Source organism: Nuphar pumila, chromosome 7 (assembly GCF_984573655.1).
Source record: "Nuphar pumila chromosome 7, dmNupPumi1.hap1.1, whole genome shotgun sequence".
Taxonomy (NCBI): Eukaryota; Viridiplantae; Streptophyta; class Magnoliopsida; order Nymphaeales; family Nymphaeaceae; genus Nuphar; species Nuphar pumila.
The window spans coordinates 103,901,447-103,919,806 of NC_143255.1; the positions used below are offsets into that span (position 1 = coordinate 103,901,447).

At 37.5% G+C, this 18,360-nt stretch overlaps 2 protein-coding genes across 2 annotated transcripts; one reads left to right on the forward strand and one right to left on the reverse strand.

Moving 5' to 3' along the window:
- The first annotated feature begins 1,301 nt into the window (after nt 1-1,301).
- Nucleotides 1,302-4,819, forward strand: LOC149832728 (glycerophosphodiester phosphodiesterase GDPDL4-like). Its single transcript, XM_090013292.1, has 5 exons — nt 1,302-1,352; nt 1,521-1,623; nt 3,036-3,278; nt 3,922-4,028; nt 4,346-4,819. Exons 1-5 carry the CDS (start codon nt 1,302-1,304, stop codon nt 4,817-4,819), a joined length of 978 nt encoding a protein of 325 aa, XP_089869418.1.
- Nucleotides 4,820-9,745: 4,926 nt separating this feature from the next.
- LOC149832729 (zinc finger protein GAI-ASSOCIATED FACTOR 1-like) lies at nt 9,746-12,962 on the reverse strand. Its single transcript, XM_090014680.1, has 4 exons — nt 12,893-12,962; nt 12,496-12,773; nt 11,987-12,383; nt 9,746-11,154 (listed from the first exon to the last, which is right to left on the reverse strand). Exons 2-4 carry the CDS (start codon nt 12,650-12,652, stop codon nt 10,065-10,067), a joined length of 1,644 nt encoding a protein of 547 aa, XP_089870806.1. The 5' UTR covers nt 12,653-12,773; nt 12,893-12,962; the 3' UTR covers nt 9,746-10,064.
- Nucleotides 12,963-18,360: the final 5,398 nt, after the last annotated feature.

Here is an 18,360-nt window from a genome sequence, read left to right on the forward strand (position 1 = left end):
TCACTTTCTCTCTCTCTGCATAGTTATAATTCTACGGTCATAACACAACAGATTAACCAACGACTTTCTTTAACCTTCTTTCTCAACGAAAATTCAATGATTTTTATTATCTTTTTTATCTTCCCCTGCAAGTAGATGTCTTTTTGATGATGTCGTCATTTCTTTAAGAAAAAAAGAAGAAGCAAAAGGCTGTCATTATTTCTAGTGCTTGGAACTTAAATTTCTCTTTTGCTAGGCCAGGGGAAAGCTTTCCATCTGTACATTGACAAATCTTTGGTTGGTAAAACCTTCCCAACGAGGGACAGTAAACTAGCTTCAACCTTGTGGCAAAGGATGCCCACCATGGGTTGCAAACTGTGATCATAGGCGGGAAAATGACGATCACCCCTATGGATGAGCCCCTGTGGATAGGGACTTGGGAATTCAAAAAACAATGGGCATAAAAGATTGAAGTATAAACATAGAATAATGTTCATACCATTTATCTTTCAGAAAGTCTCTGTTACAGGCCGACTTCTTCAATAAGCTAGTACGGTACGATGCTTCAAGCCTTTTGATTGCTCACTTGCTGCTGCATAAGGTATGATAATTGAGAGTGCAAGAGAGCACGAGAATAGAGAGAGAAAAATCACAAATCACTCGAAAACAATCACAACGATAGTGAACAAAAGAAAGCACTTCTCATTTGCATCCATTCAGGGTATTTATCAACCTAAACCAAAGTACATGAGTGACTCGGAGAAAGTTACAAGTGACTTGACACTTTACATCAAGACTCAACCAAAGCAAAACAGACTCTAAACATAATTGTACAAAGTAGGTTGCAGGGAATTGTCTCAAACCCTTTAAAAAAATGCACTTACATGTGTTTTTTCTTAATCTAAACCTATAAATGTGTGTATCATTACTTATTTACTAAGATCCATACTTAATCAAATCAATTTAGCAAGAATTTTTTATTTTTAGTTAATCAAGTTTTTTCTATGTAATATAAACTATTAATTTTTTATTTAGTTTAAAACACATATAAATATGAAAAATGTTTAAACTAATACAGATTTTTTACTAAATATATAGAGATCACACTTATCTGTTTAGATTAAGTAGAAAATACATGCAAATATGTGTTTATGTATTTAGATCACACTTATGTGAAGATGCACATCACATTTTTTTGAGGATGCGCTTTCATAAGTACATCGAGGAATCAAGTATGGGAGAATTTCAATATTAGATGGAAGAATGTAATTTTTTTCCATGGGAGTGCTAATCACACAACACCTTGGTCATCGTCGGGGTGAATGGAAGTTTGTGTGGAGAGGCTGGTGGCTGTCAACATGGAGGTTGACTTGGTTAGAGCACAATGAGAGAATTTTTTGGGCAAAGAAGTAAAGCCTTGAACTATTATTCTTGTTGAAAGTTGAAGTGACAAAAAGGGTAAAACAAAAATGGCCCGATATGGATTTTTGGTGGTTGGGTTCTAGAAAAATTCTGTTATAGTGGATTATGGCTTGTTTCAGAGGGTCATTCATGTCTGGTTTGTTCTGAGCAGGAATGCAAATGTTAAAGCTTTGCCCCATGATCTGTGGATGTGTGTGTACGTGTGCGTGGATGGACATCTAGGTATGCATGTGTGTGTGGGTTGCATTGGTTATGAGGTGGAAGGAATTTAAGACCGGTCATTTGGATGATGATTTTCTATTTAGATTCAGACGATTGAATCTCTTTTTCTAGGGAGTTGATGCCTGACTGTTTGGATCTTCTTTACACTACTCTACTTCCTAAATCTTCTTAGCAGCTGGGCATTCATCTTCTCTTTTTTCAAAAAGATGATCATTGAAGGGGGGTCTGTCCTAGCCTGCTATAGTGTGACTTTTGCAACAACTATGTCAATAGATTGCGATGCTTCTGCTCCAGTGTCGATGGTTGGTGCATTATAAGAAAAACCCTCATTAGCGATAGAAATTTGCGACAGAAACAATTCATCGTAAATTTGGGACAGATTAGGTAGAGAAAACTAATCGTCCATAAAATTGAAATTAGTTACAGAATTAGCGACGGAAAAATTCTGTCGCAAAATCTGTCACTACTTAGCGACAAAAAAATCTCATCTTAAAATCTATCACAAATTAAGCACAGATTAACGACGATTTTTTTTACTAATCTGTCGCAAATTAGCGACAAATGTCGCGACAAAAAATTTTCTATTTCTAATTCGTTGCTAAGTAGCGGCGGATGTTACAATGGAATTTTTTCGTTGCTAATCCGTCGCTAATTCATGATATAAAAAGGCCCATTTAGGGCACAATCTCTCTCTTCCCTCCTTCCCCCTCCTTTCTCCTCTCCAAATCCTCCTTGTCGTTGCCTTCGTCGGTGCCATCGTAGCTCAAAGCACCAAACCCGCAGTCAGGGATCATCGAGCTTAGGTGATCGCTAGCATCAAGCCCAGGTGATCATAGAGCCCCGAGCTTGTCCTTGCCCTCCGTGGTGCCCCTCAACCAGAAGACAGCGTCATCTTCCTCCATCCACACCACTTCGTTCATGCTCAGAGGTAACACATTACAAATCTCTCTTTGTATTTCAATGGGGTTTTCCAATGATGGATACATGATTAAAGGAGAAAATAAAAAAAAGAGTAGAGATTCTGATCTCTTAATGCTTGATGTTATTTTTCTTATGATTCAATTCCTTCAAAAGAAATGAATGAGAAACCATATGAGGATTTTTTTCCGTATAGTCACAACAAGGTGATTTTATCTGTCAACTTTTTCATGATCGCCTTCAAAAAACTAAACGTTGTCTTATGTAAAGTCGGCGGAGTGCGATTATCCTTATGATTTGGAATCATTACTAGTTTATGTTAAGAGCACAGTTTTCTTTTTGTTTTTGAAGGAGTGGTTTTGATTTCCCTTTGTTTGATTCACCTGTGAATGGATTCCGCATTGCAACAATTGCCATTTTGTTTCTTCATTTTGTTTCTTTTTTCTTTTTTTATCCTTATCAGCTTTTCCATTTGGTCTATGGATGTTCAACAGGCAGCCGACTGTTGGTGGTGGCAAGGGATGGGTTCTTAGGGCTCTTTTCTGACTCGAGTGCGCAGGCATATACGGTAGGGATGCAACTGAGCTTGAAGGATGGGGTTGTCCGGTGCGATGTGCAGTTGTCGCAGGACGAAGTTGGATTTTGCATTCGAGAGATCAATCTAGCCAATAGCACCAATGTGAAGGACATCTTCCCCAAGGGCACCAAGACTTACAATGTTAACAGCGTCTCCGCGAGTGAGTGGTTTCTAGTTGATTATAGTTCATCAATCATACTTAACAATATCTCTCGTAAGTCTATCAATGATTGATCAATAGATCACTCCTTTCATTTTATGCATTTTTTCTTTATAATGGGAAAAACGTGATAGTCAAGTTAAATGAGATAGGTTGCTGCTTCAACGATTGTTTCCTCTGTGAATCTAGGTGTTGCATTGTGTCCAATTGTATTAAGTGTCCTCTCTTCTATACAAATTTGTGAGCTATAGAAAGACCAATTTGATTCTGCTTCTTGTTTTCAATGCCATGTCACGAATTTTTAGCTCATAAGCTACTATGAATAAGTTAAAGAAGGATCTTTTATGACTTAAATATGGGATTTGCAACTTTGATAAAAAAAGAAAAATTTAGATTCCAGTCCCCAGTTTGCCTTAGGTAAAATCTGACTGATTGTCGCCAATGGTGGGACAATTTGTAGCCGAAGAAATTTCTTCTTTGTTGACATTAGAGGGAATGTTGTTATTGTTTATTGGTTGGATGCACTGGAAGGACTATGTTCATATTGGTATGCACCATTATGCGGTAGAGCGTGCTAATTTCTTTTGGGTTATTATGCAGTTATGAAACCTGAAATCTTTTCTTTTCTTGCTTTTTTCTTCAGTGGTTCAAGCATTGAATCCTCATAATGACCTTTTTGATCTCCAACTCACACTTAGAGTTGAAGATGTGGTGCAATTGAAGCCTCCAAGTGTTTGGTTGAATGTGGAGGTAATGCATTGATCACTCTACCAGTGTTTCACTTCCTGCATCGCTTGCATCATATTCATGCTTAGTGTCCATATTTTGTTTCCATTTTTTTTTATCTTGGTGATTCTCATAATTGTTGCATTCTCCACCAAAGCTGCTTTGTAGCTTTTTAGGAGAGTCTCGTGTAAAGTAGCTGCTTAAGTGTACATTTTGAGGGAATAGGTGTAGGAATCTGGCTCTATTGGTTCTTACCATTTATACTTTTCTTTCTTTCCATTTCATGTTTGATATTTGTGATTCTGTCTAATACTGTTTTGTTTCTTTTCTTTCGCTTTCAGCATGATGTCCTCTATACACAACATAAACTGGGCATGAGGGCATGCATTCTTTCTATATCAAAGGGGGTGGCGGTTAATTATATTTCATCTCCAGAAGTTGGTTTCTTGAGGAACATTGTGAATAGTTTTAATGACACCAAGACAAAGCTAATTTTACGCTTTCCAGATTCAAGAACTATTGATCCTTCAACTAATCTAAACTATGGTTCACTCTTGAAGAACTTCACATTTATTAAGACATTTGCTTCTAGAATTCTAGTGCCAAAGAGTTATATATGGCCCACAGGCGCAAATCAGTATCTACTGCCTCATACATCTCTTGTCTTGGATGCTCATACTGCAGGATTGGAAGTTTATGTGTCTGATTTTGCAAATGATAACGCTTTAAGCTATAATTACACCTATGATCCAGTGGTTGAATATCTGTCTTTTGTTCGAAATGCTGATTTTTCTATTGATGATGAACTCCAATAGACATGGTATGTTCGAAATGCTGATTCCAATTACATGCTTATTATTATTTCAACAACATAAAGATTGAAATTATGTTGCAGCTGAGCTTGTTACAAATCAAGCACTCTTTCCAGGATACTCTGAACTTCAACAACTATTGCACATATTCAGGTTCTACTAGCTCACCCTTAACTTCATTAGTTTTTCCTTCTATATGAACTACTGCATTGCTTCAAATGGTCAACTAGAAATTATTTCCTTTGGCTGTAGGTTGCTGGGAACTCCAAATGAAGAGGTGTGGCCTGGTGTAAGTGCACTAAAAAACTGGTATGAGTACGTACCCACAATGGAAGCCAAAGAGTTTATTAACAACAGTTATAGATCTTCACCCTCTTGGCATGGATCTTCCCTGGGTATTATATGCCCCATTCCATTTTTTTCTTTTAGATCAATAAGTTCATGTTAACTCCTTGACTTACATATGTGCTCTAACATCTACAGAACATGTTGCAATATGATCCCTCAAAAAGAATCTTTGTAAAGAAGGCAATGGAGCACACTTACTTTGATGATTTGAACAAAACTCACCTTTGAGAAGTGGTTTTCTCATTGGCAGTGTGCAATCTCACCCTCTTAAGTGAGATTGTTTGCTTTTCTCACACACTTGTTTTAACATTTGTGAACAACAAACAAATCATGTTGGATGCAATTATGTAATTGACATGTTTGTCGGTTCTCTTTTCTAGTTTTTTAATTAACATGTGCATAAGTGTCAATTTGTTTTAATTTTTTTATTTCAAACAAACTTTTTTTAATTTTTTTTTAAATTTTGTGACGGATTAACGATGGATATTATCCATCGCTAATATTTGGTTTTGCGACGAATGTAATCCATCGCTAAAATAGCGACGGATATGTATCTGTTGCAAAACCAATTTCATGCTTATTTAGCGACAGACTCATGATGGATCATGGCTGTCGCTAATCCATCTCAAATTAGCGACGGAAGTAGCGTCAGATCAGTTCTGTCGCTATTTAGCGACCAAGAAATTGTGATGGATGATATCTATCGCTAATCCATCGCTAAACAGTTCAACAACGGATTTGCGATGGATAGCGGCCGTCGCTAATTCACATTTTTCTTATAGTGGTGTGGGTGGGTTCTTTGTCCATGGTGATGCTTTTGGCTCATAAGGGATCTTCAGATGTGTGGATTTCTACTCCCGATCGATACAAAAAAAGCTATTGATGTTTGGGGGTGTGGGGGGTTATTTTTGATGGTTTTGCCCCGATGCTTTTGTGTTCTAATGATATCTTGTTTATTCTATCTGTATTTGGCTTACCAAATGATATCTCATCATTTGGGTATGCCTCTTGTCCTTCTCATCTATTTATCAATGATATTTTTCTTTAAAAAAATGTGTTAATAATGCTATGAAATTGGTCTTTGCGGTTTCATGTCAACTGAGAGTAGCAACAAATTAAGCAAAATCAGGCCATTTATTTTAGACAGATGGATGATAACGAAAGCAGCAATCATACTAATCATACAAATGAATAACAGGAACAAAGAAATAATTGTCTACAAAAGGAGAAGGGCTATATACGGGCATGTACGCGCACTCGCACACACACACACACACACACATACATGCATGCACACATTCAAATACATGCATGAAGCATGAAGATGTGTGCGAATAAACTTATTATAATTACGTACATAAATAAAAATTCTTAAGAAAATAACACAATGTGCAAGAAAATGCATAATATAGTAAAATTGACTCCACTTCCTGATCATTTATAATACTGATGAGGCTGGATTCTTAATATATAGAATATTATATGCTAGGCACAAGCCCAGTCTTTATGTTTCCAGACAATTTATGTCATTATTTGCCGTCAAAACTTGGCAGAACATTTTTATTATCCACAAATTCAGTCAATTCTGGTATCTTTGACAATTGAAAAGTTGGGACGTAGGAAGACAATTGTATACCATTTTGATATGATTAATGTCTGGCATATTCTACAACACACACTTGTGCATGCAGACTGTGTGTGTGTGAAAGGTCCAGATTTTGCAACTGATATTGGGTGTAATTAAGATCCATACTCATTATTGATTATTGCAAATTAAAAGTGGGCCTAAGCTAATTTATGTGTATTTCCAAAAACCGATTAATATCGAACATTCCTGCATATAAGCAACACAAAGGCAAATAAATTTTTGGAGAAGGGTAAAAATTCATTGTTCATAACGCAAAAGTGGGACTTAGGAAAACTCTTTCTATAGAAATTATTTGATATGAGTTTCCTTTAAAAAAAAGTGAGAAATGACATGATATGAGTAAGTAATAATGATAAGTACATTTACTGGCTTGTTTCTACTTTTTTGTTCGAAAGATCCAACGATAGAGGTTAGCCCTATCCAGAATTAAGATTTAAGGTAATGGATCAATAATTACTTAAGTGTGAAGGCGAAAACCACAAATTTGGTACAAATAGGAGGGTTTCACTATTCATGCAGTTTTAGGAAAATCTGATAATATAGCTGAGGTTATTAAAGATTGACCCATACATTTGAATATTAAAATATTATGTTAAGAAGGACAAAAGTGAATTATCCAGGTTGCATCAAAATGTAACCACACAAAAAACGATTTTTCACATCCAAACTACCAGATGTAAAATATGATTTGTGTTAAATGAACCCATAATCCATGATAATCCCATCCTTTTTTGTGGGATCTAGTTGAAAATTCACAATTCTAATATATATATGGTAATGATATGATGCTCCGGGAGTACCTATTCCCACATAATAGAAACTTTAAATTGTTAAATTTCTTAATCTTTTTAGTTCATCAGACCTTATAGATATGATCTATAGGGTCCAGTTTTGGATCATGTGATTACAACATATTTGTATGTTTTTTAAGACCTTTAAAAATCAATGGCTCACAATGTATCAAATTTTTTTTACTTAAAAATCCTACTTTTATGTTAAAAAAACATGATCAATACATGATTCTAAACTATGTTGAGTACATCTATAAAGTTTAATTGAGAAAATACAACTTACCAACACATGATTTCTAGTATGTGGGAGTAGGTACTCCGTGAGCACCTACTCCCTCATATAAACCGTTGGATCATTTCCAATCTAACGGTTTAGAAGAGTTAAATGTTTTGTGCTTTTCTATATTTATTGGGAACAAAAAAAAGTAAATGAGGAGTTAAGAAAAACCATTTCCAAAGCTTTAAAGAAAAACCGTCTTTGGATTTTATATTATTGCCAACCAGACTCCACTTACATCACAGCAGCATGCATATGACATGCATGTGTAAAAGCATTTCACATGGCATGAATGTCTAAACATCATCCATCCATGTATGCATGAGAGAGAAGTTTTTTTAAAGGAAAAAGTGAGAAGCATGCATGTGTGAGCATGTTATGCATTCATGTCTATCATCCATCCATCTATGCATGAGAGAGATTGATGCATAGCTGTGTCATCATGCCATGCATTCATGTTCATCATCAATTTATTATGCACGAGAGAGATGCATAAGTGTGTGATCATGCCAAGGTTCATCATCCATTCATTATGCATGAGAGAGAGGCATTTAATCTAAACGTTAAAAAATGTCCCTCCCAACTCATTTACCTTTTGGGATTCCAATAATAATGGAAGGACATGTACATTTAACTCTCCATCTAAACCATTGAATTGAAAATGATCCAACTGTTTATAAGAGGGAGTAGGGACTCTAGGAGCACCGTAACCTCCGCAACCCTTTGGCCACACTGGCCATTCATCGCGGTCTTGATGGACGATCAGTGCAAAAAAGTTAATAAAATGCTAAAACGCGATTTTGTTCATTTTAGCGTCTTTAGAGGCGGCAAGAAAAACTGTTTTCAGCATTTTTTACATTTTTTTGCTGGCCGTCCATCAAGGCCACGATGGACAGTCAGCATGAGTCTGCTGGTAATTGCCCACCTAAATGTTGTCGAGCTACCACTCATTATCTATCTATCTATCTATATATGGTCGTGATCGACAAACCATGTGATCTGTACAGGGTATTCCTTTTATTTTCACAAATCCAATCCTGCAGATGTGTTTGATATGGTCCAATTGTTAGGAATTTATACTTGGAATGCGTTTTTCTGTGTTCTTTTGACTTTCAAATATCTATAAAAAAATTTCTCCATTGATTTTCCTTTTTTTTTGAAAGAACACCATTGATTTTCAAACCTTAACAAAACCTACCCATGTGTCACAATTGGATGATTAATCAAGAGCCAGTCTTATGAAATCAAGCAAGCATAACACATCCATATGGTAAATTTTTAAAAAATGAAAATGGAAAGCTTGTAAAATTTCAGAACTAACATATATATATATATATATATATATATATATATATATGAACGGCGAGAGAGAGACAGAGTACAAAAATTTTGTAGTTTATGCATGGAAGATTAAAGGAAACCAACAGAAAAGGAATTAAACGAATTTAAGCATGTTTCGTACAGCTAAATTGATTGGTTGATAGTTGACCAAAGTAAATGAAACTGGTGCCATAAACTAGAGCATATTTTCTTATCTCGAAACGAAAGATTCAAGAATGAGAAACAGCTTAATATGATCAAATAATGCCAAACAAAAAGTAGGTCTTCCATATGTTATTTTCCATGTTGCAGTTGGAAAATAAATCCACATTATTCATGAAACATAATCTAAAAAGGACTTCTACGTAAAGATGACAGAATAATCTCGATTTAGCTTTCACAGTACTCTCTCTCTCTCGTGTGTACCTCTGTACGATCCCCCACACGCAGAAAAGCACGAACATGCACAAATCCTCACGCATACATCCATGCATGCATACATGTTTGAGATTGAATTTAAAAGTTATAGAACATAAAAAAAAAAAGTTCACAAGTTTCCTCTTCTTTTACTTCTTACCGGCCAAGAACTCTACATAAAGCAAGAGAGAACAAAAAAAACGGCCTAGTACCTCTTGTTCATGAAATGGTATGTTTAACACTGTTAATCTTATTACTTGCCAAACACTATAGAAGCTACGCAACACAAGATGAGGCTACCAGGCCAAAGGCAAACATATTTTATTGTCTGGTCCTAATACCTAACTACCAAAATCATGAACTAAGCTTCACTAACAATATTTCTCACCTAATTGACATACCTTACTCTCTGCGTAGGCCCTTTTTAGCCTAATGACAATCCTTCCTTCAGTGCAGGTACCCTTCATTGTAAGATTTCATTTCCAAATCCATGGATGCAAAATTCACATTCTGTTCATGATGGTGATCTCTCTGAGTGAACCCTCCTCCCATAAACCCTCTACTCATACCTCCAACCCCTAAGAAATCTCTGGTCAGCCTGTCTGTCCCTCCCAAACTAAGTGCAGAAGCAGAATTTTGGTGGAGTTTCTCCTCAATAGACTCTAAGGTCTGATTTTCAAGATTCATGCAATCGGTAGCATTAAAAGAACTCCCATTTTCAGGCCCTCTGGCTCTGAGATTACCACTAAAGGCAGCACGCATGTTTCCATTTTCTAGAGAATTCATGATATCTTGGAAGTGGTTCACTTGGCAGTTGCTGAAGTTAGACCTCATCTGGTCCAGGTTGGTCATGTGGAAGCTGGAGGAGTTGCTGGTTGGAAAAGATGAAGAAGATGGGGAGGATCTTTGGTCCTGCCAATTGAGACCAATGGTGTTTGTAGTAGAGCTACCAAATCCTCCCAACAAGCTCTCATTGTTGTCTGTTGCAGTTGCACCCATTTGTGCAGCTTTGTGAAGCAAACCAGTGGCAGACATCTGAGGGAGAACTGTGCCGTTCTGTATATGGGAGCCATAGAGAGAAGAGACGCTTTCACTCATGTGATCACTCAAAATATTGCCATTGAATTGGTCTGGGATGGATAAGCCTGAATGTGTGAGATGGGTGTTGTTAGTCCCATCATTTTTATTGCAAACACTGCTGCTTGGGAAGAACCCCAAGTTGAAAAGATTGGCTGCAAGATTGTTGTTGCTGCTACTGTTGCCAGAAAGACTAGGAATTTGGGTCAAGCCGGGGTATTCATTGAGGGTATGGGATCCTTCTTGGAAATTTTGATTGAGCCCAGAGGGAAAGAAAGATGGTAGTGATCTGAGGGAAGAGTTTGATGAAGGAATCAGATGATCAAATTGTGGTCCACCTCCTTGAAGCCTGAGCATATCGGAAGGCTGATGATTGTATAGCTGTATTCCACTGGGAAGCCTTGCACTCTCTTGAGCTAATGCATCACAGAATGCTCTATGTGTGATGAAGCTGTCACGCCTGCAAAATAATTGAGAACAAAAAGAAACAATTGAAGCTTTGTCTCTAGAGTACAAAGATATTATACATCTCTTCAAACTCCATGAGCAGTTCGTAGTACAAAAAGCCTAAAAACCACAAAATACCAAATTCACACATAGACTTAGGATACTTTTATTGAAGCTGCCAAGCTACAAAACTAATTCATGGAAATTGCATGCACATATATTAGATAGACCAATCGAAAATTATGAATCCCATTTTCATATGTTTTAGAACAACTGCAAGACCAATTAAGGAAAACTGCAAAAAAACTCAAAGCAAACAAAAGATTTTTTGAACGAAGAGAGAACAAAGATGGAATGAAATTAATATTGTTCAAAACTTCAAGCGCTAAAAGGTTCCATCAAAGTGGTACCTGCAAAACGCCCAGCCTGTTCAAGCCAGGCCAACTCACAAAGGAACAAATGCTGTTGCTCATGTAACTAGGCAACACGTGAACAAGAAAAGACCGGCAATGGCGTTATCTCCAAGGATAAATAGAAAACAAGAATTTTCATAAATCAGCATTTAATACAGAAAAAAATTCACGTGGCAACAGATGGTTTTTGAAAAAGTAAATAATTTCAAAGTTGCACACTCTACCCAGTAAGAAAACTACCATCTTTTCCTTTCTTGTTAGGAATGGAATCTATCTAGAGAAAGGAAACAAAGGATAAAAGAAAAACAACCCAATTTTGAGTAAATCTCAATCATCACAATCACATGATGTTCTTGTATATCTTAGTCTTGTTAATGTTGTTATTGTTATTGTGAATGTTATGATTAGTTAGTGTTATTTTGTTCTGATTACCTGGAGAATAAGGTTCCACAATCACATCTATACTCTCTCGTGCCGCATGTCTTTGAATGGGCTCTCCAATCAGACTGAACCGCGTATTTTTTTGAGCACTTTTCACACTTCCATTTCTTCTCACCATGCTTTCTACAAAAGTGTTTCTTGATGCCTGTGAGATCACCCAGGGCTCTTGATGGGTCATGGTGGACGCATGTGGGCTCTGGGCAAACATAGACCTTCTTCTTGACCTCTTTGGTGGACTTCTGCTTCAGCTTCCATGGAAGGTTGTGGCCTCTCCTGTGGAGTTGCAGATTCTGTTCCCTCTGAAACCCTTTGTTGCACACTTCACATATGAATCTGTTTGTGGCCATTAGGGTCTTGGGTGAGAGTGCAATCACTTCTGAATCTGGATCTGTGGACAAGATGAGAAAAAGCATGACAATTAGCTTCAGATTTTACAACTCTCACAAAAAAAAAGGTATTTCCAACTATGGTGTGTGATTTGATGAAATACAGATACTTGCTTGGTGTTCCAGGGAGATTTCTCCTCTTCTTTTCAGGTGTACTGTTTGTAGCAGGTGTGCTTGATGCCTGCTGCATGACTTGGCTGTATGAAGAGCCCACAAAACTCTCTTCTTCTATGATTCCAAATGATATCTTTGGAGAAGGACCAGCTGCCATCTTCTCTTCTTCTTCTTCCGCTCCTTCTCCTCCTCTTTCTTCTTCTTCTTGGTTGATGGGTATCTTCTTCTCACACCGTTTTCACCTCAAATTATCGAATACAGAAGAGAAGCTCTTGCTTCTGAAAGGAGAGAAGTGGAAGAGAAAAAAAAGACACGATGTGAAGATGATATCATGCATGGAGGGGAAGAAAGGCACCGGAGTTCTATCGACAGATTATGGCTGCGGCTACTGCTTCACCTTGCATTTCTTGGAGTTGGATTCACCTCCTCACCAAACTTGGGCGGCTGCTTGTTTTTTTACAGTTTTCTTGATTACACTTCACCCATCCAAACATAATAAAAGTACAAAATGCATATTAATTGAGAGATGTCACTGTTCAGGCTCCTCTCACGCTGCCTTCCTCTGTCGTTATCTAGTCCTTCGGTTGGGGCCACCGACTTCTCTCTCTCTCTTATATTAAATAAAAGATACTTTTGTGATGGTACATGCTTGATTTACATAGATCTAAGCTTCAAACAGCAAAAGCTAACCATTTGATCATGTTTAGCCTATTCTATTTATTATTTTCATGTGTTAAAGTTGGCAATATGATATTTTATACCATTTTTAAATCACCCTTATTTTCATGAACTGTGAGTCATTAATTTTTCACCCTCTCAACAATTGAATCTTATGGTGTGTTAAACATGATAAATCCTTCTAATATACTAAATAAATCATGCTAAACATATTTGCAAGGTTAGATTTACCACTTGGTGCCTAGATTTATGCAAACAAGAGTGTTCCACCATGGTATCATGGTACAAACCAACATATATTTTTCAAATATATATATATATATATGTGTGTGTGTGTGTGTGTGTGTGTGAGAGAGAGAGAGAGAGAGAGAGAGAGAGAGAGAGAGAGAGAGAGAGAGAGAGAGAGAGAGAGAGAGAGAGAGAGAGAGAGATGATGATAATGATAGGGTGGACCTAATGCACCTAGACCCATCAAGCTGAAAGTCATGGGTGTGAGCTGCATCAGTTTCAGTCTGATCCCATAAATTTGTTTGCTAAAGATTAAATCTTTGGTTGTAACTTTAGGATCTATAGATACAATTTGTCGAGGCATGAAATGCTGGTACATTGTTAGCGGTTGATTTTTGAATAGCTTGAAAAATCTGCAGGCATGTACCAATCACATGATCCAAAGCTTGTCTAATTTGGAAATATAATTTATATCTGTAGAGCTTAATTCACAAAAAACACAAAAAAATATGAAAATTTATGGTTTTTAATATATGGGTGTGTAAATGTACTGTGCACCCTCTCTCCCTCTATCAGCGGATGAGTTTTTGGTCCACTGTCAGTCGGGCACGCACGCGATCAGCGGTGCACACGCATTATATGAAAAGATCCCCTTATAGCGGCGACGTGACCGCTGCTAAAGATGTTTTTTTTCCTGGCTCTTTAGCAGCGGTGTGACCGCTAGCAAAGAGGCTTTTTCTTCCCGGATCTTTAGCAGCGGTTGCGTCCGGAGTTTTTGGTGTTCACTGTTTACTCCTGTCCCTGTACATGTGTGTGTTTTATCTAACTTTAAATTAGCTAGATTAATATTACTAACCTTCAAATGATTAAAATAATCAAAACACGGTTAACAGAAATGACAATTTTGAAAATAGATAGTTATTTTGGGCATAGAGTAAGTCCTTCGTTTTACAAACAAATGAAAAGTTGAACATATTTCTCATAAAATAATAGGATATAATTTAATGATTTGAATTTTAAAAGTGAAAGTGACTTGGATATATATATATATATATATATATATATATATATATATAGATATGGATCCCGGCCTTTGGGGTGTGGTCCTCTCCAAATGAAGCATATTGAATTTACGGATCGAGGTCAGAAATGAACTCTAACATCAGGATCAGGTGTAAAACTCAATAAAGTATTTCAGTGGGCACAAGAGGCAGCCACCCTCAATATCGAGGGAGGATCAGGTGCAATGTGATTGCACACTTTTAGCGTGCTGCTGCCCCTGATCACTCACCATCTTTGGGATACAGCCCGTAAGCTGTGAGACCCAACAGCGGATGGTGTGTGATGAGCCCGTAAGCTGTGAGACCCAACAGCAGATGGTGGGTGATGAGAGTGTGCAATCACAGTGAACCTGATCTCAATTCCCCCACCGTCATGGACACGGCACAGTTGGCGGTGTAGTGTGACATCTGTTTTTGCCTTTCACGGTGGGGGGCTCCCCTTCCCACTAAAAGATGATAATACTTGTTCGTTGTTCCATGATTGGTAACAAGAATAAAATAATTTTGAGTGATAATAAATTGCTGTTTACTGACTCTCTTATTCAAAACAGAAATGGCAAAAATTATTACTGATTGGAACTTGCAACCTTGAGAGAGAGAGAGAGAGAGAGAGAGAGAGAGAGAGAGAGAGAGAGAGAGATCTTACAACTGAAAGTAGATGAGACAAATAGGATGTAACAAATATGTTCTATTTAATAGCCAATATTCTATGAACCACACAAATGACAATTTGGGCTGTCAACATCGGCTTTTAGAGAGTGAGAGAAAGTGATAACTCATATTTCACCGAGCTAAATAACCTTAACATCGCTGAACAACCGAGGCACATGCCCAACACAAAATCACAACTGCCGCATGTTGGACTTACTTTTTTAGCGTCAATAATCGTCATTGTTGCTTACAGTAAAAATGTTTTTCAAGTTTGAAGCGAGTACTTCAATATTCGTAAGTGTATCTTCTTTTTTCACAGATTTTTTTTTTTGTATTTTTTTTTATAGATGGTAAGTGTATTATCTAATATTCTCCTTTTTCTCAGGGTAATCTTTCAAAGTTTTTTCCTTTAAATATTTCCCGTTACTGTTTTCTATTTTTTCAACTTAAACTAACTTATCGAAAGCGAAGCCATGTCAAAGTTATCTCCATGCCTCTTCTTTATTGGCCAATTTCTATCTTGAAATAATTCAAGAACTGCTATGTTCCTGTACCCTATCACTCTTCTGTAAAATAAAGCCCAAGTACCTACACCTTTTAGGACCGATTTTGGTTGGTATTTGTAAAGTACATTCTAATTAAAGAGTTCTTTTATGCCTCTCTCTCTCTCTCTCTCTACTTCTTCTTCAAGCATTTGGCTTGAATGAAGCCAAAATATTAGACCCATTTTTATCTTCAATCAGGTTTTTTCCTCTCTCCTTTTTCAAGCATATAGCTTTTTTTTGAGAGAATTAAAAAAAAAATCAAGAGAAATTTAGCTTGATAAACCCATATTGTCTTCAATCATCTCTCTGTCTCTCTCATATTTCCCTTTCAAGCATTTGGCTTCAATGAAGCCTAATGCCATGCTATCTTCAGTTAATCAGGTCTCCATCTCTCTCTCTCTCTCTCTCTCTCATGATAAAAATTCTTTTTGAAGCATTTGGCATGAATGATGCCAAAATCTTTAAGTCCATATTATCTCCAACAAGGTTTTTATTTCTTCCCTGAATGGAGGGAGGGGGAATCATATTAAAATCTTCAACATTAACACAACCCAACAAAGGATTCGATTTTTTCGACAGTACTGGGGAAACCAACATCTCACCAATTGCTTCCAACCTACGCGTATGAAGTGACGTGGCATCCAGGTCTATGATTAATCCCGATGGTGGTGAAACGCTGGATCATCACATGCATCTCTAAGGCTGTGGTGTGGACAAAATCCCCACACGTGAAGGGATATTCCCCCGAAAAATGACTAGTTCGTCCTCTTGCTCACAACCTGCGTAAAACCCGTTATTATATTATATCTCTCCTAATCCATCGTCACCTTGTGTTGGGACGTTGCAAGTTCGAATCCCAATGGTATAGTTGTACAACTGGTAAGGTTCCGTTCTGTCGAGAAAACAAAACTCATGGAATCACGTGGTCTACGTTAAGGGCAAATTTGCCAATTCGGTCTTCCTCTTTTTTATTCATTCCGCTGTGTTCCCTTGGGCGAGTTGGGACTTGGGAATTGGGACGGTATGGGCAGGGATTTTACTCGTAAGAAAAAGACTAAAGTACCCCCAATGATTGGACCGTGGGGCAGACGGTCGAGTCCGGGGTAACACGTGCACGCGTTTTTGGGCTCACGTCGTGGTGGTGAGGTTGACGTGGTGGTCCTGAGGGGTACCCCAACCGAACCTCACCGGGGCGGGGCCCACCATCACGGGTCCTGGTCTCCTTTTCCCCACCAAACCTGTTTTCCCTTTTTTCCCTCCACTGCACGTACGCCTTCCACTTTCCCATGATTTTACCGGTGGAAACGGGTCGGGTTTACCCGGACCCGACCCATACCAAACACTAGGGTTCAGGTAAGGTGATAAAATAAGACGATCCGATTAAGACCCGAATCCGGACTCGAAGGTCTGATTAATACTGGGTATAGTTTGTAAAATTTTATACTAAACTCAGGCTCGACCCGAGTTTCGAGTAAGACAAGCAATTTTTTAATGTGAAAAAATAAAAAATATTGTTTAATTTACCAGGTATGACCCGAGTCTGATTTATGTAGTTTTTATTGGGTTCGGGTATGGTTTCTCTTATGATGGGTCTGTTTAGACCCAGGTCTGGATGCGATACCATACCGGACAATCGAGGCCAGATCTGGTTCCACCTGAGTCCGAACCATACCTGACTCGTTGACACCCCTACATGATTTATGTACTCGACCCCCTTCTATTTTACGAGTCCTTTTTTTGGGTGCGTGCTTGAACACGCATTGATAACATTTTACTATAGAGGCTTAAGCTAATGGCACAGAGATGGAGCGTGATAAGTACATTGTTTTGAAAAGTAAGGCACCATGGCACAGATAGGGCTGATAAACGAATCGAGCAGCTCGTGACTCTGCTCCAGCTCGTCACAAACTCATTCGTGATCGGTTCGTATAGCTGGCAATACGAGCTACGAGCAGCTCGTATAGCTTAAACGAGTCAATCCCAAACACAGGGTGTTTGGCTCGAGAGAGCTCGTATAGATAAAAAAACAAATTATTTTTATGCATGCTAGATATTTTAAGTGTAATATATAAAGAAAGTAACATATAGAATATATAAAAAGAGAAGGATGCATGAAAAATATATACATAAAATATGAACTATTAAGTATAATATATAAAAAATATATCTCACATATAAATAATATAAAAAGTTTTACATGAGCCTGCTCGTGTTCGGCTCATCTCATTCAGAGGTGAGCCGAGCTCAAACTTGGCTTGCCTAAACATGTGCATGAGCTAAGCCACAAGCTACTTTTATTGGTAAAGGAGTCGAGCCCCAACATGCTATGTTTGGTTGTTCAGTTCGTTTACCAACCCTAAACACAGACTCTTTAATCAATAAAAATTACTGTTTGATAAATACGTAAAGCTACATTTTTTTATTGAAATATACAATTATTGTTTGACATTCCATATATTCTGTCTTACTCTTACTCAACTTAAAACCTCTTGCTTCCAATGTCTGTCTCCATAATTCTAACTTAGCATTAACCCCAACTTTAGATTCATCAATCAAAACAATATCATACACCGGTGGATGACTGTTTCAAATATTTGAGATCTATCATTCAAAAGGATGGAGAAATTGATGGAGATGTAAATCATAGGATAAAGGTTGGGTGGATGAAATGGAAAAGTGCAACTTGAGTGTTGTGCGATTGT